The sequence below is a fragment of the Stomoxys calcitrans genome, chromosome 2 (assembly GCF_963082655.1).
Source record: "Stomoxys calcitrans chromosome 2, idStoCalc2.1, whole genome shotgun sequence".
Taxonomy (NCBI): domain Eukaryota; kingdom Metazoa; phylum Arthropoda; class Insecta; order Diptera; family Muscidae; genus Stomoxys; species Stomoxys calcitrans.
Genome location: NC_081553.1, coordinates 91,327,482 through 91,351,118, shown reverse-complemented (window position 1 = coordinate 91,351,118; position 23,637 = coordinate 91,327,482). Strand labels below are relative to the sequence as shown.

At 31.3% G+C, this 23,637-nt stretch overlaps 1 protein-coding gene and 1 long non-coding RNA gene across 3 annotated transcripts in view; one reads left to right on the top strand and one right to left on the bottom strand.

Annotated features, from left to right (window-relative positions):
• The window catches only part of LOC106089089 (probable serine/threonine-protein kinase DDB_G0282963), a 535,104-nt gene extending 528,401 nt beyond the window's left edge, over positions 1-6,703 (top strand). Inside the window, exon 11 of the mRNA XM_059363862.1 lies at positions 6,605-6,703. Within this exon, the coding sequence (XP_059219845.1) occupies positions 6,605-6,696 (92 nt within the window). The 3' untranslated portion in view covers positions 6,697-6,703. The remainder of the gene's footprint in view (positions 1-6,604) is intronic.
• LOC131995306 (uncharacterized) overlaps positions 1-23,637 on the bottom strand; it is a 107,161-nt gene that overhangs the window by 9,155 nt on the left and 74,369 nt on the right. Inside the window, exon 4 of one of the 2 annotated variants that reach the window (XR_009397365.1) lies at positions 6,610-7,069. The exons of the other annotated variant lie outside the window; for it this stretch is intronic. This is a non-coding gene — a long non-coding RNA (uncharacterized LOC131995306). Of the gene's footprint in view, positions 1-6,609; positions 7,070-23,637 lie in introns of those variants that run through there. 2 annotated transcript variants of the gene reach the window in all.

Here is a 23,637-nt window from a genome sequence, read left to right as displayed (position 1 = left end):
CTCCTTCATTTGTTCGAATTTCGAAAATCCAAAAGCATTTCTTTATTTGAAATTCGACAAGGAATCACAAACTAAACAGTTTTTCTTCAATTTTGCACTTTTATATTTTTTGCATTTTTTTTGGAAAGGGGTTACCCTTATGAAAATTTTCAATTTTCGGTGCCCCAAAAATTTTTGAGTTATGTATACATAAATGAAGTTTATGGCGTAAAAGTACGGTTTAACGCAATCCCTGAATGTTTTACGCAAAAAAACAAGCCCAAAATCGCATAATTTATTGTCAAACAAATGAAAAAAATCTATGTGATATTTAAGGTCGAAAACGCTGTAACTCCTTCATTTTTTCGAATTTCGAAAATCCAAAATCATTTCTTTATTTGAAATTCGACAAGGAATCATAAATTAAACAGTTTTTCTTCAATTTTGCACTTTTATATTTTTTTCATTTTTTTTGGAAAGGGGTTACCCTTATGAAAATTTTCAATTTTCGGTGCCCCAAAAATTTTCGAGTTATGTATACATAAATGAAGTTTATGGCGTAAAAGTACGGTTTAACGCAATCCCTGAATGTTTTACACAAAAAAACAAGCCCAAAATCGCATAATTTATAGTTAAAAAAATCAAAAAAATCTATGTGATATTTAAGGTCGAAAACGCTGTAACTCCTTCATTTTTTCGAATTTCGAAAATCCAAAAGCATTTCTTTATTTGAAATTCGACAAGGAATCATAAACTAAACAGTTTTTCTCCAATTTTGCACTTTTATATTTTTTGCATTTTTTTGGAAAGGGGTTACCCTTATGAAAATTTTCAATTTTCGGTGCCCCAAAAATTTTTGAGTTATGTATACATAAATGAAGTTTATGGCGAAAAAGTACGGTTTAACGCAATCCCAGAATGTTTTACACAAAAAACAAGCCCAAAATCGCATAATTTATAGTAAAAAAAAATTAAAAAAATCTATGTCATATTTAAGGTCGAAAACGGTGTAACTCCTTCATTTGTTCGAATTTCGAAAATCCAAAAGCATTTCTTTATTTGAAATTCGACAAGGAATCACAAACTAAACAGTTTTTCTTCAATATTGCACTTTTATATTTTTTGCATTTTTTTTGGAAAGGGGTTACCCTTATGAAAAGTTTTAAATTTTCGGTGCCCCAAAAATTTTCGAGTTATGTATACATAAATGAAGTTTATGAAAGTACGGTTTAACGCAATCCCTGAATGTTTTACGCAAAAAAACAAGCCCAAAATCGCATAATTTATTGTCAAACAAATGAAAAAAATCTATGTGATATTTAAGGTCGAAACCGGTGTAACTCCTTCATTTTTTCGAATTTCGAAAATCCGAAAGCATTTCTTTATTTGAAATTCGACAAGGAATCATAAACTAAACAGTTTTTCTCCAATTTTGCATTTTTATATTTTTTGCATTTTTTTTGGAAAGGGGTTACCCTTATGAAAATTTTCAATTTTCGGTGCCCCAAAAATTTTTGAGTTATGTATACATAAATGAAGTTTATGGCGAAAAAGTACGGTTTAACGCAATCCCTGAATGTTTTACGCAAAAATCAAGCCCAAAATCGCATAATTTATTGTCAAACAAATCAAAAAAATCTATGTCATATTTAAGGTCGAAAACGCTGTAACTCCTTCATTTGTTCGAATTTCGAAAATCCAAAAGCATTTCTTTATTTGAAATTCGACAAGGAATCACAAACTAAACAGTTTTTCTTCAATTTTGCACTTTTATATTTTTTGCATTTTTTTTTGGAAAGGGGTTACCCTTATGAAAATTTTCAATTTTCGGTGCCCCAAAAATTTTCGAGTTATGTATACATAAATGAAGTTTATGGCGTAAAAGTACGGTTTAACGCAATCCCTGAATGTTTTACGCAAAAAAACAAGCCCAAAATCGCATAATTTATTGTCAAACAAATGAAAAAAATCTATGTGATATTTAAGGTCGAAAACGCTGTAACTCCTTCATTTTTTCGAATTTCGAAAATCCAAAATCATTTCTTTATTTGAAATTCGACAAGGAATCATAAATTAAACAGTTTTTCTTCAATTTTGCACTTTTATATTTTTTGCATTTTTTTTGGAAAGGGGTTACCCTTATGAAAATTTTCAATTTTCGGAGCCCCAAAAATTTTCGAGTTATGTATACATAAATGAAGTTTATGGCGTAAAAGTACGGTTTAACGCAATCCCTGAATGTTTTACGCAAAAAACAAGCCCAAAATCGCATAATTTATAGTTAAAAAAATCAAAAAAATCTATGTGATATTTAAGGTCGAAAACGCTGTAACTCCTTCATTTTTTCGAATTTCGAAAATCCAAAAGCATTTCTTTATTTGAAATTCGACAAGGAATCATAAACTAAACAGTTTTTCTCCAATTTTGCACTTTTATATTTTTTGCATTTTTTTTGGAAAGGGGTTACCCTTATGAAAATTTTCAATTTTCGGTGCCCCAAAAATTTTTGAGTTATGTATACATAAATGAAGTTTATGGCGAAAAAGTACGGTTTAACGCAATCCCAGAATGTTTTACACAAAAAACAAGCCCAAAATCGAATAATTTATAGTAAAAAAAAAAATCAAAAACTCTATGTGATATTTAAGGTCGAAAACGCTGTAACTCCTTCATTTTTTCGAATTTCGAAAATCCAAAATCATTTCTTTATTTGAAATTCGACAAGGAATCATAAACTAAACAGTTTTTCTTCAATTTTGCAATTTTATATTTTTTGCATTTTTTTTGGAAAGGGGTTACCCTTATGAAAATTTTCAATTTTCGGTGCCCCAAAAATTTTCGAGTTATGTATACATACATGAAGTTTATGGCGTAAAAGTACGGTTTAACGCAATCCCTGAATGTTTTACGCAAAAAAAACAAGCCCAAAATCGCATAATTTATTGTCAAACAAATGAAAAAAATCTATGTGATATTTAAGGTCGAAAACGCTGTAACTCCTTCATTTTTTCGAATTTCGAAAATCCAAAAGCATTTCTTTATTTGAAATTCGACAAGGAATCATAAACTAAACAGTTTTTCTTCAATTTTGCACTTTTATATTTTTTGCATTTTTTTTGGAAAGGGGTTACCCTTATGAAAATTTTCAATTTTCGGTGCCCCAAAAATTTTTGAGTTATGTATACATAAATGAAGTTTATGGCAAAAAAGTACGGTTTAACGCAATCCCTGAATGTTTTACGCAAAAACAAGCCCAAAATCGCATAATATATTGTCAAACAAATCAAAAAAAATCTACGTGATATTTAAGGTCGAAACGGTGTAACTCCTTCATTTGTTCGAATTTCGAAAATCCAAAAGCATTTCTTTATTTGAAATTCGACAAGGAATCATAAACTATACAGTTTTTCTTCAATTTTGCACTTTTATATTTTTTGAATTTTTTTTGGAAAGGGGTTACCCTTATGAAAATTTTAAATTTTCGGTGCCCCCAAAATTTTTGAGTTATGTATACATAAATGAAGTTCATGGCGAAAAAGTACGGTTTCACGCAATTCCTGAATGTTTTACGCAAAAACAAGCCCAAAATCGCATAATATATTGTCAAACAAATCAAAAAAAATCTACGTGATATTTAAGGTCGAAACGGTGTAACTCCTTCATTTGTTCGAATTTCGAAAATCCAAAAGCATTTCTTTATTTGAAATTCGACAAGGAATCACAAACTAAACAGTTTTTCTTCAATTTTGCACTTTTATATTTTTTGCATTTTTTTTGGAAAGGGGTTACCCTTATGAAAATTTTCAATTTTCGGTGCCCCAAAAATTTTCGAGTTATGTATACATAAATGAAGTTTATGGCAAAAAAGTACGGTTTAACGCAATCCCTGAATGTTTTACGCAAAAACAAGCCCAAAATCGCATAATATATTGTCAAACAAATCAAAAAAAATCTACGTGATATTTAAGGTCGAAACGGTGTAACTCCTTCATTTGTTCGAATTTCGAAAATCCAAAAGCATTTCTTTATTTGAAATTCGACAAGGAATCATAAACTATACAGTTTTTCTTCAATTTTGCACTTTTATATTTTTTGAATTTTTTTTGGAAAGGGGTTACCCTTATGAAAATTTTAAATTTTCGGTGCCCCCAAAATTTTTGAGTTATGTATACATAAATGAAGTTCATGGCGAAAAAGTACGGTTTCACGCAATTCCTGAATGTTTTACGCAAAAGCCCAAAATCGAATAATTTATTGTCAAAAAATCAAAAAAATCTATGTGATATTTAAGGTCGAAAACGGTGTAACTCCTTCTTTTTTTCGAATTTCGAAAATCCAAAAGCATTTCTATATTTGAAATTCGACAAGGAATCATAAACTATACAGTTTTTCTTCAATTTTGCACTTTTATATTTTTTGAATTTTTTTTGGAAAGGGGTTACCCTTATGAAAATTTTCAATTTTCGTTGCCCCAAAAAATTTTGAGTTATGTATACATAAATGAAGTTCATGGCGAAAAAGTACGGTTTAACGCAATCGCTGAATGTTTTACGCAAAAAACAAGCCCAAAATCGCATAATTTATAGTCAAAAAATCTAAAAAATCTATGTGATATTTAAGGTCGAAAACGATGTAGTTCCTTCAATTTTTCGAATTTCGAAAATCCAAAAGCATTTCTTTATTTGAAATTCGACAAGGAATCATAAACTATACAGTTTTTCTTCAATTTTGCAATTTTATATTTTTTGAATTTTTTTTGGAAAGGGGTTACCCTTATGAAAATTTTAAATTTTCGGTGCCCCAAAAATTTTTGAGTTATGTATACATAAATGAAGTTTATGGCGAAAAAGTACGGTTTAACGCAATCCCTGAATGTTTTACGCAAAAATCAAGCCCAAAATCGCATAATTTATTGTCAAACAAATCAAAAAAATCTATGTGATATTTAAGGTCGAAAACGGTGTAACTCCTTCATTTGTTCGAATTTCGAAAATCCAAAAGTATTTCTTTATTTGAAATTCGACAAGGAATCAAAAACTAAACAGTTTTTCTTCAATTTTGCACTTTTATATTTTTTGCATTTTTTTTGGAAAGGGGTTACCCTTATGAAAATTTTCAATTTTCGGTGCTCCAAAAATTTTCGAGTTATGTATACATAAATGAAGTTTATGGCGTAAAAATACGGTTTAACGCAATCCCTGAATGTTTTACGAAAAAAAAGCCAAAAATCGCATAATTTATAGTAAAAAAAATCAAAAAAATCTGTGATATTTAAGGTCGAAAACGGTGTAACTCCTTCATTTGTTCGAATTTCGAAAATCCAAAAGCATTTCTTTATTTGAAATCCGACAAGGAATCATAAACTAAACAGTTTTTCTTCAATTTTGCACTTTTATATTTTTTGCATTTTTTTTGGAAAGGGGTTACCCTTATGAAAATTTTAAATTTTCGGTGCCCCAAAAATTTTCGAGTTATGTATACATAAATGAAGTTTATGGCGTAAAAGTACGGTTTAACGCAATCCCTGAATGTTTTACGCAAAAAAACAAGCTCAAAATTGAATTTATAGTAAAAAAAAAGTCAAAAAAATCTATGTGATATTCAAGGTCGAAAACGCTGTAACTCCTTCATGTTTTCGAATTTTGAAAATCCAAAAGCATTTCTTTATTTGAAATTCGACAAGGAATCATAAACCAAACAGTTTTTCTTCAATTTTGCACTTTTATATTTTTTGCATTTTTTTTGGAAAGGGGTTACCCTTATGAAAATTTTCAATTTTCGGTGCCCCAAAAATTTTCGAGTTATGTATACATAAATGAAGTTTATGGCGTAAAAGTACGGTTTAACGCAATCCCTGAATGTTTTACGCAAAAAAAAACAAGCCCAAAATCGCATAATTTATAGTCAAAAAAAATCAAAAAAAATCTGTGATATTTAAGGTCGAAAACGGTGTAACTCCTTCATTTGTTCGAATTTCGAAAATCCAAAAGCATTTCTTTATTTGAAATTCGACAAGGAATCGAAGAAATTTAGAATTTCTAGTCTAGCAATCGCCTGTTTTACAATTCCCTGTGATATCGCTGTGGCCCGGCATCCATAACATTTGAATATGGAACTGTTCAGCCATCTCGTGGTAGTTCGGCGACAGTTGAGGACGGTTTTTGAATACAGAAACACGTTGTCCAGGGATTTAATGGCTGCCTGGCTGTTTGAGAAGATATTTATGTCAGTTACCGTTATGACATTATATCTTAGCCACACGGTTCTTATACCATACAACACTTCTTTGAAAGGATCTGCGCTAGATACATGCTGCAATCTTTTCGTGACCTTCTCGACATGACCAGTTATAGTTCTTCAGAGTACATCCCAAAGCCCACCTGGTTGCCTAGTTCGGAACCATCCGTATAGAAGTCTGTGTAACTTCTATATCCAGCAAGATGAAAGTACGTGTTATATAGCGATAAAATCTTATAAGAATTTGTTGAAAATATTAAGTTTTTCTTACCTTGACAATACCTTTCATTTTTGATAAATAAAACATACTATTCGGGGTTTCAACTAGTTTATTTTTTATTTAACAATTTATTTAACGTAATGTATATGTATATTCTTTTTTAAATAGATTGTGCTTATTGGAAAGGACGCCAAGTTCAAGTTCAGTTGATGATTCTCAGACTCTTTCAGTGTTTATTTGGAATTATTTCGGCTTTGTGAAAATTCCACTAAGCAACAGGAGATACTTCTCTGATATTAATGATTGCAGTCCGATTAACGTTTAAGCTCAATGGTAAGGGGCTTCCTTTTTTTGCCGAGTCCGAACGGCATGCCGCATAGCGACACCACTTAGTAGAGAAGTGTTAACATGGCAGGATACCTCACAATACAGCCAGCATTAGTAAGGGGATAACCACAGCTGAACATTTGTTGTTCATGATGGGATTTGAGCCCATGTGTTAGGCGTCATTACTGGACATGCTAACCTATGCGCCACGGTGGGCTCCGATATCATACACAACTATATTAAAGGCCTTCCATTTTTCCACAACTCTTTTATGGTTTTGTATAATGAACTGCTGTACCCATAATGCTATAAATAAAACAAACAAAAAATTACTTATGGATTTGTTGTTTTCGCACATTTAAAAACATACTTTGGGATGGATATTTCTTTAACGCGTAATTATTACCCACCAATATGTGTGCTTTGAAAATTCTTGTTGTGTTTTCTTATACCTGGCAGCTATTTGGCTATTGCTATGATGATTTTTGTACCTTTAAAAATTGTCTTTTTCAGTAAAAGTACGGTTTAGCGCAATCCCTAAGTGTTTTACTTCAAAACCAAGCTCAAAATTGAATGTATAGTAAAAAAAGTCAAAAAAATCTATGTGATATTTAAGGTCGAAAACGCTGTAAATCCTTAATTTTTTCGAATTTCGAAAATCCAAAAGCATTTCTTTATTTGAAATTCGACAAGGAATCATAAACTAAACAGTTTTTCTCCAATTTAGCACTTTTATATTTTTTGCATTTTTTTTGGAAAGGGGTTACCCTTATGAAAATTTTCAATTTTCGGTGCCCCAAAAATTTTTGAGTTATGTATACATAAATGAAGTTTATGGCGAAAAAGTACGGTTTAACGCAATCGCTGAATGTTTTACGCAAAAACCAAGCCCAAAATCGCATAATTTATTGTCAAAAAAATCAAAAAAATCTATGTGATATTTAAGGTCGAAAACGCTGTAACTCCTTCATTTTTTCGAATTTCGAAAATCCAAAAGCATGTCTTTATTTGAAATTCGACAAGAAATCATAAACTGTACAGTTTTTCTTCAATTTTGCACTTTTATATTTTTTGAATTTTTTTTGGAAAGGGGTTACCCTTATGAAAATTTTAAATTTTCGGTGCCCCCAACATTTTTGAGTTATGTATACATAAATGAAGTTCATGGCGAAAAAGTACGGTTTAACGCAATCCCTGAATGTTTTACGCAAAAAACAAGCCCAAAATCGCATAATTTATTGTCAAAAAATCAAAAAAATCTATGTGATATTTAAGGTCGAAAACGGTGTAAATCCTTCATTTTTTCGAATTTCGAAAATCCAAAAGCATTTCTATATTTGAAATTCGACAAGGAATCATAAACTATACAGTTTTTCTTCAATTTTGCACTTTTATATTTTTTGAATTGTTTTTTGGAAAGGGGTTACCCTTATGAAAATTTTCAATTTTCGGTGCCCCAAAAATTTTTGAGTTATGTATACATAAATGAAGTTTATGGCGAAAAAGCACTGTTTAACGCAATCCCTGAATGTTTTACGCAAAAAACAAGCCCAAAATCGCATAATTTATTGTCAAAAAAATCAAAAAAATCTATGTGATATTTAAGGTCGAAAACGGTGTAACTCCTTCATTTTTTCGAATTCCGAAAATCCAAAAGCATTTCTTTATTTGAAATTCGACAAGAAATCATAAACTGTACAGTTTTTCTTCAATTTTGCACTTTTATTTTTTTTGCATTTTTTTTGGAAAGGGGTTACCTTTATGAAAATTTAAAATTTTCGGTGCCCCCAAAATTTTTGAGTTATGTATACATAAATGAAGTTTATGGCGTAAAAGTACGGTTTAACGCAATCGCTGAATGTTTTACGCAAAAACCAAGCCCAAAATCGCATAATTTATAGTCAAAAAAAATCAAAAAAATCTGTGATATTTAAGGTCGAAAACGGTGTAACTCCTTCATTTGTTCGAATTTCGAAAATCCAAAAGCATTTCTTTATTTGAAATTCGACAAGGAATCATAAACTAAACAGTTTTTCTTCAATTTTGCACTTTTATATTTTTTGAATTTTTTTTGGAAAGGGGTTACCCTTATGAAAATTTTCAATTTTCGGTGCCCCAAAAATTTTTGAGTTATGTATACATAAATGAAGTTCATGGCGAAAAAGTACGGTTTAACGCAATCGCTGAATGTTTTACGCAAAAAACAAGCCCAAAATCGAATAATTTATAGTCAAAAAAATCTATGTGATATTTAAGGTCAAAATCGCTGTAACTTCATTTTTTCGAATTTCGAAAATCCAAAAGCATTTCTTTATTTGAAATTCGACAAGGAATCATAAACTATACAGTTTTTCTTCAATTTTGCACTTTTATATTTTTTGAATTTTTTTTGGAAAGGGGTTACCCTTATGAAAATTTTAAATTTTCGGTGCCCCCAAAATTTTTGAGTTATGTATACATAAATGAAGTTCATGGCGAAAAAGTACGGTTTCACGCAATTCCTGAATGTTTTACGCAAAAGCCCAAAATCGAATAATTTATTGTCAAAAAATCAAAAAAATCTATGTGATATTTAAGGTCGAAAACGGTGTAACTCCTTCTTTTTTTCGAATTTCGAAAATCCAAAAGCATTTCTATATTTGAAATTCGACAAGGAATCATAAACTATACAGTTTTTCTTCAATTTTGCACTTTTATATTTTTTGAATTTTTTTTGGAAAGGGGTTACCCTTATGAAAATTTTCAATTTTCGTTGCCCCAAAAAATTTTGAGTTATGTATACATAAATGAAGTTCATGGCGAAAAAGTACGGTTTAACGCAATCGCTGAATGTTTTACGCAAAAAACAAGCCCAAAATCGCATAATTTATAGTCAAAAAATCTAAAAAATCTATGTGATATTTAAGGTCGAAAACGATGTAGTTCCTTCAATTTTTCGAATTTCGAAAATCCAAAAGCATTTCTTTATTTGAAATTCGACAAGGAATCATAAACTATACAGTTTTTCTTCAATTTTGCAATTTTATATTTTTTGAATTTTTTTTGGAAAGGGGTTACCCTTATGAAAATTTTAAATTTTCGGTGCCCCAAAAATTTTTGAGTTATGTATACATAAATGAAGTTTATGGCGAAAAAGTACGGTTTAACGCAATCGCTGAATGTTTTACGCAAAAAACAAGCCCAAAATCGCATAATTTATAGTCAAAAAAATCTATATGATATTTAAGGTCAAAATCGCTGTAACTCCTTCATTTTTTCGAATTTCGAAAATCCAAAAGCATTTCTTTATTTGAAATTTGACAAGGAATCATAAACTATACAGTTTTTCTTCAATTTTGCACTTTTATATTTTTTGAATTTTTTTTGGAAAGGGGTTACCCTTATGAAAATTTTAAATTTTCGGTGCCCCCAAAATTTTTGAGTTATGTATACATAAATGAAGTTCATGGCGAAAAAGTACGGTTTCACGCAATTCCTGAATGTTTTACGCAAAAAACAAGCCCAAAATCGCATAATTTATTGTCAAAAAATCAAAAAAATCTATGTGATATTTAAGGTCGAAAACGGTGTAACTCCTTCATTTTTTCGAATTTCGAAAATCCAAAAGCATTTCTTTATTTGAAATTCGACAAGGAATCATAAACTAAACAGTTTTTTTTTTCAATTTTGCACTTTTATATTTTTTGAATTTTTTTTTGGAAAGGGGTTACCCTTATGAAAATTTTAAATTTTCGGTGCCCCAAAAATTTTCGAGTTATGTATACATAAATGAAGTTTTTGGCGTAAAAGTACGGTTTAACGCAATCCCTGAATGTTTTACGCAAAAATCAAGCCCAAAATCGCATAATTTATTGTCAAACAAATCAAAAAAATCTATGTGATATTTAAGGTCGAAAACGGTGTAACTCCTTCATTTGTTCGAATTTCGAAAATCCAAAAGCATTTCTTTATTTGAAATTCGACAAGGAATCAAAAACTAAACAGTTTTTCTTCAATTTTGCACTTTTATATTTTTTGCATTTTTTTTGGAAAGGGGTTACCCTTATGAAAATTTTAAATTTTCGGTGCCCCAAAAATTTTCGAGTTATGTATACATAAATGAAGTTTATGGCGAAAAAGTACGGTTTAACGCAATCCCTGAATGTTTTACGCAAAAATCAAGCCCAAAATCGCATAATTTATTGTCAAACAAATCAAAAAAATCTATGTGATATTTAAGGTCGAAAACGGTGTAACTCCTTCATTTGTTCGAATTTCGAAAATCCAAAAGCATTTCTTTATTTGAAATTCGACAAGGAATCATAAACTAAACAGTTTTTCTTCAATTTTGCACTTTTATATTTTTTGCATTTTTTTTGGAAAGGGGTTACCCTTATGAAAATTTTCAATTTTCGGTGCCCCAAAAATATTCGAGTTATGTATACATTAATGAAGTTTATGGCGTAAAAGTACGGTTTAACGCAATCCCTGAATGTTTTACGCAAAAAACAAGCCCAAAATCGCATAATTTATAGTTAAAAAAATCAAAAAAATCTATGTGATGTTTAAGGTCGAAAACGCTGTAACTCCTTCATTTTTTCGATATTCGAAAATCCAAAAGCATTTCTTTATTTGAAATTCGACAAGGAATCATAAACAAAACAGTTTTTCTCCAATTTTGCACTTTTATATTTTTTGCATTTTTTTTGGAAAGGGGTTACCCTTATAAAAATTTTAAATTTTCGGAGCCCCAAAAATTTTTGAGTTATGTATACATAAATGAAGTTTATGGCGAAAAAGTACGGTTTAACGCAATCCCTGAATGTTTTACGCAAAAATCAAGCAAAAATCAAGCGCAAAGTCGCATAATTTATTGTCAAACAAATCAAAAAAATCTATGTGATATTTAAGGTCGAAAACGGTGTAACTCCTTCATTTGTTCGAATTTCGAAAATCCAAAAGCATTTCTTTATTTGAAATTCGACAAGGAATCATAAACTAAACAGTTTTTCTTCAATTTTGCACTTTTATATTTTTTGCATTTTTTTTGGAAAGGGGTTACCCTTATGAAAATTTTCAATTTTCGGTGCCCCAAAAATTTTCGAGTTATGTATACATAAATGAAGTTTATGGCGAAAAAGTACGGCTTAACGCAATCCCTAAATGTTTTACGCAAAAAACAAGCCCAAAATCGCATAATTTATAGTAAAAAAAATCAAAAAATCTATGTGATATTTAAGGTCGAAAACGCTGTAACTCCTTCATTTTTTCGAATTTCGAAAATCCAAAAGCATTTCTTTATTTGAAATTCGACAAGGAATCATAAACTAAACAGTTTTTCTCCAATTTTGCACTTTTATATTTTTTGCATTTTTTTTGGAAAGGGGTTACCCTTATGAAAATTTTCAATTTTCGGTGCCCCAAAAATTTTCGAGTTATGTATACATTAATGAAGTTTATGGCGTAAAAGTACGGTTTAACGCAATCCCTGAATGTTTTACGCAAAAAACAAGCCCAAAATCGCATAATTTATAGTTAAAAAAATCAAAAAAATCTATGTGATATTTAAGGTCGAAAACGCGGTAACTCCTTCATTTTTTCGAATTTCGAAAATCCAAAAGCATTTCTTTTTTGAAATTCGACAAGGAATCATAAACTAAACAGTTTTTCTCCAATTTTGCACTTTTATATTTTTTGCATTTTTTTTGGAAAGGGGTTACCCTTCTGAAAATTTTCAATTTTCGGCACCCTAAAAATTTTTGAGTTATGTATACATAAATGAAGTTTATGGCGTAAAAGTACGGTTTAACGCAATCCCTGAATGTTTTACGCAAAAAAACAAGCCCAAAATCGCATAATTTATAGTTAAAAAAATCAAAAAAATCTATGTGATGTTTAAGGTCGAAAACGCTGTAACTCCTTCATTTGTTCGAATTTCGAAAATCCAAAAGCATTTCTTTATTTGAAATTCGACAAGGAATCATAAACTAAACAGTTTTTCTTAAATTTTGCACTTTTATATTTTTTGAATTTTTTTTGGAAAGGGGTTACCCTTATGAAAATTTTCAATTTTCGGTGCCCCAAAAATTTTCGAGTTATGTATACATAAATGAAGTTTATGGCGTAAAAGTACGGTTTAACGCAATCCCTGAATGTTTTACGCAAAAAAACAAGCCCAAAATCGCATAATTTATAGTTAAAAAAATCAAAAAAATCTATGTGATATTTAAGGTCGAAAACGCTGTAACTCCTTCATTTTTTCGAATTTCGCAAATCCAAAAGCATTTCTTTATTTGAAATTCGACAAGGAATCATAAACTAAACAGTTTTTCTTCAATTTTGCACTTTTATATTTTTTGCAGTTTTTTTGGAAAGGGGTTACCCTTATGAAAATTTTCAATTTTCGGTGCCCCAAAAATTTTCGAGTTATGTATACATAAATGAAGTTTATAACGTAAAAGTACGGTTTAACGCAATCCCTGAATGTTTTACGCAAAAAACAAGCCCAAAATCGCATAATTTATAGTTAAAAAAAACAAAAAAATCTATGTGATATTTAAGGTCGAAAACGCTGTAACTCCTTCATTTTTTCGAATTTCGAAAATCCAAAAGCATTTCTTTATTTGAAATTCGACAAGGAATCATAAACTAAACAGTTTTTCTTCAATTTTGCACTTTTATATTTTTTGCATTTTTTTTGGAAAGGGGTTACCCTTATGAAAATTTTCAATTTTCGGTGCCCCAAAAATTTTCGAGTTATGTATACATAAATGAAGTTTATGGCGTAAAAGTACGGTTTAACGCAATCCCTGAATGTTTTACGCAAAAAACAAGCCCAAAATCGCATAATTTATAGTCAAAAAAAATCAAAAAAATCTGTGATATTTAAGGTCGAAAACGGTGTAACTCCTTCATTTGTTCGAATTTCGAAAATCCAAAAGCATTTCTTTATTTGAAATTCGACAAGGAATCATAAACTAAACAGTTTTTCTTCAATTTTGCACTTTTATATTTTTTGCATTTTTTTTTTGGAAAGGGGTTACCCTTATGAAAATTTTCAATTTTCGGTGCCCCAAAAATTTTTGAGTTATGTATACATAAATGAAGTTTATGGCGAAAAAGTACGGTTTAACGCAATCCCTGAATGTTTTACGCAAAAAACAAGCCCAAAATCGCATAATTTATAGTTAAAAAAATCAAAAAAATCTATGTGATGTTTAAGGTCGAAAACGCTGTAACTCCTTCATTTTTTCGATATTCGAAAATCCAAAAGCATTTCTTTATTTGAAATTCGACAAGGCATCATAAACTAAACAGTTTTTCTCCAATTTTGCACTTTTATATTTTTTGCATTTTTTTTTGGAAAGGGGTTACCCTTATGAAAATTTTCAATTTTCGGTGCCCCAAAAATTTTCGAGTTATGTATACATAAATGAAGTTTATGGCGTAAAAGTACGGTTTAACGCAATCCCTGAATGTTTTACGCAAAAAACAAGCTCAAAATAGCATAATTTATTGTCAAACAAATCAAAAAAATCTATGTGATATTTAAGGTCGAAAACGGTGTAACTCCTTCATTTGTTCCAATTTCGAAAATCCAAAAGCATTTCTTTATTTGAAATTCGACAAGGAATCATAAACTAAACAGTTTTTCTTCAATTTTGCACTTCTATATTTTTTGCATTTTTTTTTGGGAAGGGGTTACCTTTATGAAAATTTTCAATTTTCGGTGCCCCAAAAATTTTTGAGTTATGTATACATAAATGAAGTTTATGGCGTAAAAGTACGGTTTAACGCAATCCCTGAATGTTTTACGCAAAAAACAAGCCCAAAATCGCATAATTTATAGTTAAAAAAATCAAAAAAATCTATGTGAAAATTTTCAATTTTCGGTGCCCCAAAAATTTTCGAGTTATGTATACATAAATGAAGTTTATGGCGTAAAAGTACGGTTTAACGCAATCCCAGAATGTTTTACGCAAAAAACAAGCCCAAAATCGCATAATTTATAGTAAAAAAAAATCAAAAAAATCTAAGTGATATTTAAGGTCGAAAACGGTGTAACTCCTTCATTAGTTCGAATTTCGAAAATCCAAAAGCATTTCTTTATTTGAAATTCGACAAGGAATCATAAACTAAACAGTTTTTCTTCAATTTTGCACTTTTATATTTTTTGCATTTTTTTTGGAAGGGGGTTACCCTTATGAAAATTTTCAATTTTCGGTGCCCCAAAAATTTTCGAGTTATGTATACATAAATGAAGTTTATGGCGTTAAAGTACGGTTTAACGCAATCCCTGAATGTTTTACGCAAAAAACAAGCCCAAAATCGCATAATTTATAGTTAAAAAAATCAAAAAAATCTATGTGATATTTAAGGTCGAAAACGCTGTAACTCCTTCATTTTTTCGAATTTTGAAAATCCAAAAGCATTTCTTTATTTGAAATTCGACAAGGAATCATAAACTAAACAGTTTTTCTTCAATTTTGCACTTTTATATTTTTTGAATTTTTTTGGAAGGGGGTTACCCTTATGAAAATTTTCAATTTTCAGTGCCCCAAAAATTTTTGAGTTATGTATACATAAATGAAGTTTATGGCGAAAAAGTACGGTTTAACGCAATCCGTGAATGTTTTACGCAAAAATCAAGCCCAAAATCGCACAATTTTGTCAAACAAATCAAAAAAATCTTTGTGATATTTAAGGTCGAAAACGGTGTAACTCCTTCATTTGTTCGAATTTCGAAAATCCAAAAGCATTTCTTTATTTGAAATTCGACAAGGAATCATAAACTAAACAGTTTTTCTTCAATTTTGCACTTTTTTATTTTTTGCATTTTTTTTGGAAAGGGGTTACCCTTATGAAAATTTTCAATTTCAATTCATTAATGAAGTTTATGGCGAAAAAAAATTCGGTTTAACGCAATCCCTGAATGTTTCACTCAAAAAACAAGCCCGAAATGGCATAATTTATTACCAAACAAATCAAAAAATCTATGTGATATTTATGGTCGAAAACGCTGTAGCTCCTTCATTTTTTCGAATTTCGAAAATCCAAAAGCATTTCTATATTTGAAATTCGACAAGGAATCAAAACTAAACAGTATTTCTTCGCATAATTTTTTTCTAAAAATGCAAAAAAATCATTGTCAATTTGAATTGATGTAGCTTCCTGAGAAGTGAACTTTTTTCCATATAGTTGCTACCCTGCGAAAAAATCTTTCATTTTTGACTTGTGCCCTTAGAGACTTTAAATCATACCCGATAGACTGAAAAATTTTATGCGTTACATCATATGGCATATTGATCAATATTTCATTGCATTTGCTTTATCTGAAAAATACATTTCATAAACCTACAACTTTTAATAAAAGTCAAATTTAATATTTTATAAAATGTTCAGCCGTTATTCTCTATTGTTAAAGAAAAACTTTCCCAAAGTAAATCCATGTGTCAGCTGAGGGAAATAACTAAGAATAGCCAAAGGAAGGTTTTACTATTTTAAAAAATATGGTTTCGAGGGTGTTGTAAATCATGTTACACACACACACACATAGAAAAAACTCATCTGGCCACAATTTCATTCATTGGAGGAATTTTTTTTTTCACTTTCGTAACAAAACCCCCAGTTCAATACTTGAATGGCAAAAAAGGACATGCAAAAATTGCTGTCAGTCTTGTCAATGCTCAATGAATGATGTCCATATCGGTCAATCCTGGCCACTGGTCCACTTCATTGGTTCTTGGGGTTTTTTTTTGTTTTTTTTCGTTCTCGTGTGGAAAAAACAAATTAAATTGCCTATAGTGTCCTTGATAAAGGAGAATAACCACAAGCATGTAGTGGTTGCTACTTGCTACGACGCACAGTGGGCCAAATGGCAAAAAAATTGGAAATAAGTCTACAACTTTTTATCTGTTGATTTTAGCCATACAAAATGTTCTAGACATTTGTAGAGGAGGACATAGGCTTTTGTTGGTCCATATCTTTAATACAGGGTGAGCTACAGGGTGTCAAAGTTGACCACTTTTGACTTCTCCAAGCTTCTGGGGGCCATAACTTTTGATCTACTCAACCGATTTACATGATTTAGGACTCTAGAGAAAGAGCTTGACAAGATCTAAAAAACTTATGCATAAAGTACCATGCCATCGTGTACTGTTAAGGAGTTATGAATTGTTTAATTTTAAAATATGAAAATTTGGCCTTGGTTTTTTTCAGTGTTTTTTAAATAACTCCGTCAATTTTAAAGCTATAAACTTCATACTTCACACAAATTATGCCAGCATATGTGTGCATAAAATACAAAAGGAATCACGTGAATATCTTTGGCGGTTTAAAAATGGCATCGTTTTCAATATGAAAAATATTTTTTTTGTCAAAAAATTGCAAAATTTTTCAAAAAAGATACTCCCATTTCCTTTAAGTTTTCGCAAACTTTGGCCATCAAAGCATTATCATTTCTTTCCATTTTCACAAAGTCGAGGTATTAAGAAAAGTTTTAAGTGCTAATTTGGCTAATTTCGATATCAAACAACACCGTTATCTTAAGACCAAAATGGCCAATTTTTTTACTAAACTTCAAAAGTTTCTCACTGGAAAAAAAGTTCCACGGGGATTTTTTCGCTTTTTTTGAACTTAAATGAAAGCTTAAAATGTTCCCAACATTTTAAGGTATGTCTCGCCATATCCTAGCCATAAATGAGATCGTAGCGATCAAAATACTGAAAAAAGTCAATTTTCAAGTAGTGCTATATTCATTGCTAAAAAACAAGTATTACGTCACATTTTATTGCAAAGATGTTAAATAAACTTTTATTTGGTAACACTTCTTCTACAAAACACAAAAAGAATCATGGAAATATCTCTATTCTATTCCATTTTATGGAACCGGCAATAAAAAAGTCAATTTTTCAAAAAAGTCGAATTTCCCAAATTTTGTTTTTGTTGTCCTAATTGCACATGACACACTATAGCCATATTTACGCAACATACCTTATCGTAAAGGAAATTTTCATACCTTTCCAACGATGTATAAAACATTTCTCAACTCGGATTCTATCTACTCTAAAATTCATTTACACTTCATTAAACTCTATATAAAAATGTCTATTTGTGAAATGGAACCTTATATGGGGCCTACACTAAAACATTGATAGATTTGCCCAGGGTTTACAATACAAATGTGTTAGAATAAAAAAAGGTCTCCTGCCAAAGTTTAAAAAAATTGGAATAAAAATATGTGTTTTAGAGCGAAAACACTTCGCATCGGCGTGCGTTTATATGTATATTAGCTACTCCCAAAATAAAAAAGCATTTTAGTTTTGTATTATTTGATTTTATTCTCTACCAAATAATCTAAGGTATCAAAATTTAAAAGCTCTTTAATTTGAATGGCATCGGGATCGTCCTTATCTATATCGTCACATATTTTTGGTAGCCATTTAGTTCTGATGCTGTATAGTACCGGATCAGACGATAACAATAAATATTGAAGTAAATCATAATTTTGGTTAAATTTGGTGCTCTTTCGGGTATTGAAAAGCCGGAACTGTTTAACATCTCTATTACGGGATTCCTGAGCTTCTTCTGTAAGTTCTCCTAACGGAAGTATGTTGTATTCCACAATTTCCTTGCCATGATGTAAGACTTTATGTACTGTCGGTGTTAAAGCTTTCCACGAATATAAATCAGATAAAATGTTTTTTGTGTCATTACTATAAGCTTCAAATTTGGTTGAATTTATCATCTTTTTGCTATTGATTACAGCCAAAATCACTTTGAATCGTCTTAGCAAGTGTTCATCAAGACCGGTTATTTTAGATGTCGATACGGGGTCCTCAAAAAACCGCCTTGCCGAGTTGCCATCATTTGTGCTTCCGTATCCGTAAAGAGGTTTATCTATTATAAGTCCCTTTTGTTTAAACTCCAACTGGATTCGATTCTTCTCTTCCTGCCTCATTTTGTGAAGATCTTGGTTGTTTCTAGCAGAGACATCGCGGTTTCCAGGGCTAGTCCGATATTTAAGGTCATACGATAAATGCAAACAATACTCCATGAATCGAATTCTACAGTGCAGGGGCGAAATACCGAAATTGAGCGCATTTTCGTTTACTAAATTTTCATCAGACTTGTCCTCGAATTGCCCATTCTTCTTGCCACAAATATTGCATCTCCAATTGGACATAACGCCAGTTAATGCGTTTGCCACCTTTCCATCGATCATAGTGAGTTGTAGTTGAAACGAAACTTTTATATTTCTTCCCAATTGGTTTATAACAATCATGGGTAATGCAGCAATTTCTTCCTTTATTTCGTTCACCAAAGATCGTGTTGTGTTCCGGTCTTCCTTTGTATACTCAAACCGAATTGGGCGACATAAATATTTTGACCCAGGTGTTCTATTTATCCATATATCTTGAAATGCATTTTCTTTCGATGATGAAGATTGGTCCTTGTACAATCTCATTCTCAATGGTACTAATGATGCCATGAAAATTGATGCGAAGTTGGTATCTATTTCTGTTTGTTGCTTATATTCGGAAAATCCAGATGATCCATCACAACCCCATTTGCTGATCAAAACCACTTCGGAATTATTACATGTGTTCAACTGTTCTTCAGTAAAATTAGAAATAATTCTAACAGCTGTATTTTCAACAAGATCAGCAAGTTTCACTCTTGCTTTTAATTCGTCCACGTATATATTTGATGGCACCATTTTCGTCCTGGTGTTGTACAATTTATGTTTTGAGGGTAAACAACCCCATCCTTTTTCACGAAGAGCCTTCCTCATTGTTGAGTATTTGTTTCTTGAGAGGCCTAGGTTCAAAATCAGGGCCAGTGCATCTTCCTCCGTGAATTCTGTAGTCGATTTTGGAGTTGGAATACTTTCTACCATTCTCTTTACCCTTTTCGGAGATGCTAATGGTAAAACATCGACAATTCGTCCAACATTTTTTGGTTGTGTTTTTAACAATGCTGTTTTGAACGTATCTTTTATTAAATTTGGCGGATGTGCCGCCAATAGTTCCTCTTGTTTTTTCTTTTTGGTTTTCTCCGTAACTTCGTCGTATGCTTTGCTAGGCCGGCCGGGAATCAGCGGTTTAATTTCAATAAGTAGATCCGATTTCAGCCACTTCTCATACATTTTGAAAAACTTGATTTTTGCGAATGAACATTCTGGCAACCTTCTCTCAAATGATTTGTAGAATTTTTCAAGTTTGTCTAAAGCGTCTTTATTTAGCCTTATTCCATATATGTGGTCCAAAGTGTAAACAAGTTCCTTAAATGACTCCGTGTATGATTTGGAATCATTTTTGATGTCCCATACAATTTTCGAAAGAGTGGAATACTTCAGTATGACTTCCATAACTTATAAATGTCCTTTACGCCTCTACAAAATATAATGAAGAAAATTTGGATTTTGTTCAAATATTTATGCAATATATTCACAATTAATGACCCATTTCAGGTATCAGACGCAATCGTAAAAAGGGGTCCAAAGTGCCTCTTTTTACTTACTCTTCTATAATTATTTACCTGGACTCGAATTTGGTTAAAAAAAATGACAATGAATTTTTTATGGGTAGGTTTTTTCACATTCATTGATACGGTGGATTTCCTGGGAATTCGACATAGCGAAACAGGTAACATTTGTCTGCATCAAATCTTAACACAAATATATATATATATGCAGGTATATTTCTAGGTTACTTTTTATTCAAAAATCATCAGCTTACATTAAAAATAGATGTAGGTACTATACAAACGCACGCCGATGCGAAGTGTTTTCGCTCTAAAACACATATTTTTATTCCAATTTTTTTAAACTTTGGCAGGAGACCTTTTTTTATTCTAACACATTTGTATTGTAAACCCTGGGCAAATCTATCAATGTTTTAGTGTAGGCCCCATATAAGGTTCCATTTCACAAATAGACATTTTTATATAGAGTTTAATGAAGTGTAAATGAATTTTAGAGTAGATAGAATCCGAGTTGAGAAATGTTTTATACATCGTTGGAAAGGTATGAAAATTTCCTTTACGATAAGGTATGTTGCGTAAATATGGCTATAGTGTGTCATGTGCAATTAGGACAACAAAAACAAAATTTGGGAAATTCGACTTTTTTGAAAAATTGACTTTTTTATTGCCGGTTCCATAAAATGGAATAGAATAGAGATATTTCCATGATTCTTTTTGTGTTTTGTAGAAGAAGTGTTACCAAATAAAAGTTTATTTAACATCTTTGCAATAAAATGTGACGTAATACTTGTTTTTTAGCAATGAATATAGCACTACTTGAAAATTGACTTTTTTCAGTATTTTGATCGCTACGATCTCATTTATGGCTAGGATATGGCGAGACATACCTTAAAATGTTGGGAACATTTTAAGCTTTCATTTAAGTTCAAAAAAAGCGAAAAAATCCCCGTGGAACTTTTTTTCCAGTGAGAAACTTTTGAAGTTTAGTAAAAAAATTGGCCATTTTGGTCTTAAGATAACGGTGTTGTTTGATATCGAAATTAGCCAAATTAGCACTTAAAACTTTTCTTAATACCTCGACTTTGTGAAAATGGAAAGAAATGATAATGCTTTGATGGCCAAAGTTTGCGAAAACTTAAAGGAAATGGGAGTATCTTTTTTGAAAAATTTTGCAATTTTTTGACAAAAAAAATATTTTTCATATTGAAAACGATGCCATTTTTAAACCGCCAAAGATATTCACGTGATTCCTTTTGTATTTTATGCACACATATGCTGGCATAATTTGTGTGAAGTATGAAGTTTATAGCTTTAAAATTGACGGAGTTATTTAAAAAACACTGAAAAAAACCAAGGCCAAATTTTCATATTTTAAAATTAAACAATTCATAACTCCTTAACAGTACACGATGGCATGGTACTTTATGCATAAGTTTTTTAGATCTTGTCAAGCTCTTTCTCTAGAGTCCTAAATCATGTAAATCGGTTGAGTAGATCAAAAGTTATGGCCCCCAGAAGCTTGGAGAAGTCAAAAGTGGTCAACTTTGACACCCTGTAGCTCACCCTGTATTAAAGATATGGACCAACAACAGCACTTTTCTGAAAGCCTATGTCCTCCTCTACAAATGTCTAGAACATTTTGTATGGCTAAAATCAACAGATAAAAAGTTGTAGACTTATTTCCAATTTTTTTGCCATTTGGCCCACTGTGCGACGTTGATGATGATGTAGAGCCAATGTAAGAGTTAACGAGCTTTTTTCAGAGCTACACTCACATAACAAGCTCTGAAACAATAAAAGGTCGTTGAAAGCAAGTGAGGGTTTTGTGGCTTTAAGTGTGAAAGCATTTAAATCAAATGAACATAAGCTTTATTAATACAGAAGAATATTTACAAAGTATGTACTATGAGCTATAGGGTTCTCAAAAAAAGAGAATCCTTTGGTCTGGTGAAATTTGACAGTGCTTATATAGTAATTATCAGACATCGTTTGTCAAGGTAGACAGGAAATTGACAAAAACTCTGACATCGCTTTCCCATAGGACTATGAAACATAGGCATCATAGTCTGGCTCAAGAAGCAACCATTTAACAACTGTTGGAAAACCAGAAATACTTTGAGCGCATTATTATGTCTTGAGCTGGAATGCAACCTGTAGGCCATAGAATTCAAAGGTGGAGTCCTATTTCACTTTCTTTGTCAACATCCTGCTTCAAAGTAGAAACAGAATACTGGGTACTGTTTTCCTTTAGACACTCGAAGAACTGTGAGGCGTAAATCCGTGCAAGTTCAAGACGTTTGTCTATGAACCCGGGTGAAAGTACGGTTAGCTTTGTGAAGTGAATTCATCGGAATGAGAAGGGGGATAATCAGGAATCACAATATGCCTTAATCTGGCCAACGTAAATGTCTAGATCACTAAGGTATTGGCATCATTCTTTGTCAACCTTACCTAACTTAACCTAGGTTTAATAATAGGGCTGGAAAATAAGAAATTCTTTGTCTTGGACTGTGACTCAACTATGCAAATTGCAAATTTTGCCCATGAACATTCCACTAAGGAATAGGGGCAAACTTCTCACTTATCAATGAGTGCAGCCCGATTCAAGTTTAAGCTCAATGATAAGGGAACTCCTTTTTTAGCCGAGTCCGAACGGCGTACCGCAAAAGTTTTACATGGCGTAGTACCTCACAAATGTTGCCAGCATTAGGAGGGGAAAACCACCGCTGAAAATTTTGTCTGATGGTCTCGCCAGGATTCGAACCCAGGCGGACATGCTAACCTATGCGCTACAGTGGCCTCAACTACAGGTTCATAAATTTTAGGAAGTGCTTTAGAGATGAAAGTCATGCCAGAGAGTATAATTCAACCGAGGTCGAAAAAATATTTCACCGAAACAACATGACTTCCTGTTTGGTTGAGTGATATATTGAATGAGCATGACTTCCCATTTCTTGTGCCCCAAATTTGAAATTTCAGTTTTCGATTTTCGGTTTATAGTTGTTTTGTTTGTTAGTTTGTTTTATCTGTTTTGAAAAACCCTCCCAATTTGGTTTGATTATCAGTCCGTCCCATCTGTTTGAAAAACTTTCATAACTTACCTTATGGTTCACCCTTTCACCACCTCTCTATTTATTCATTGATTGACTTGAACATTTTCTGTTAGTTTCTTTTTTCCTCCTTCTTTTTGTTCTTAAATAACTATACTTCGCTTGTCCCTTCTCCATTTTCCTTTCTCCTACGCCAGATGATAACATTTTGCTTAAACTATTATCCTAGTTAATGACGTCAGTGAAAAAGATTACAGGTCATTTGGATCATTTGAGATGTTTACCAGCACAACAACAGTTACGACAGACTTAAGTGGATGTGCGTATTAAAAAAGGTTGCTGTAAATCCTTTCACTCATT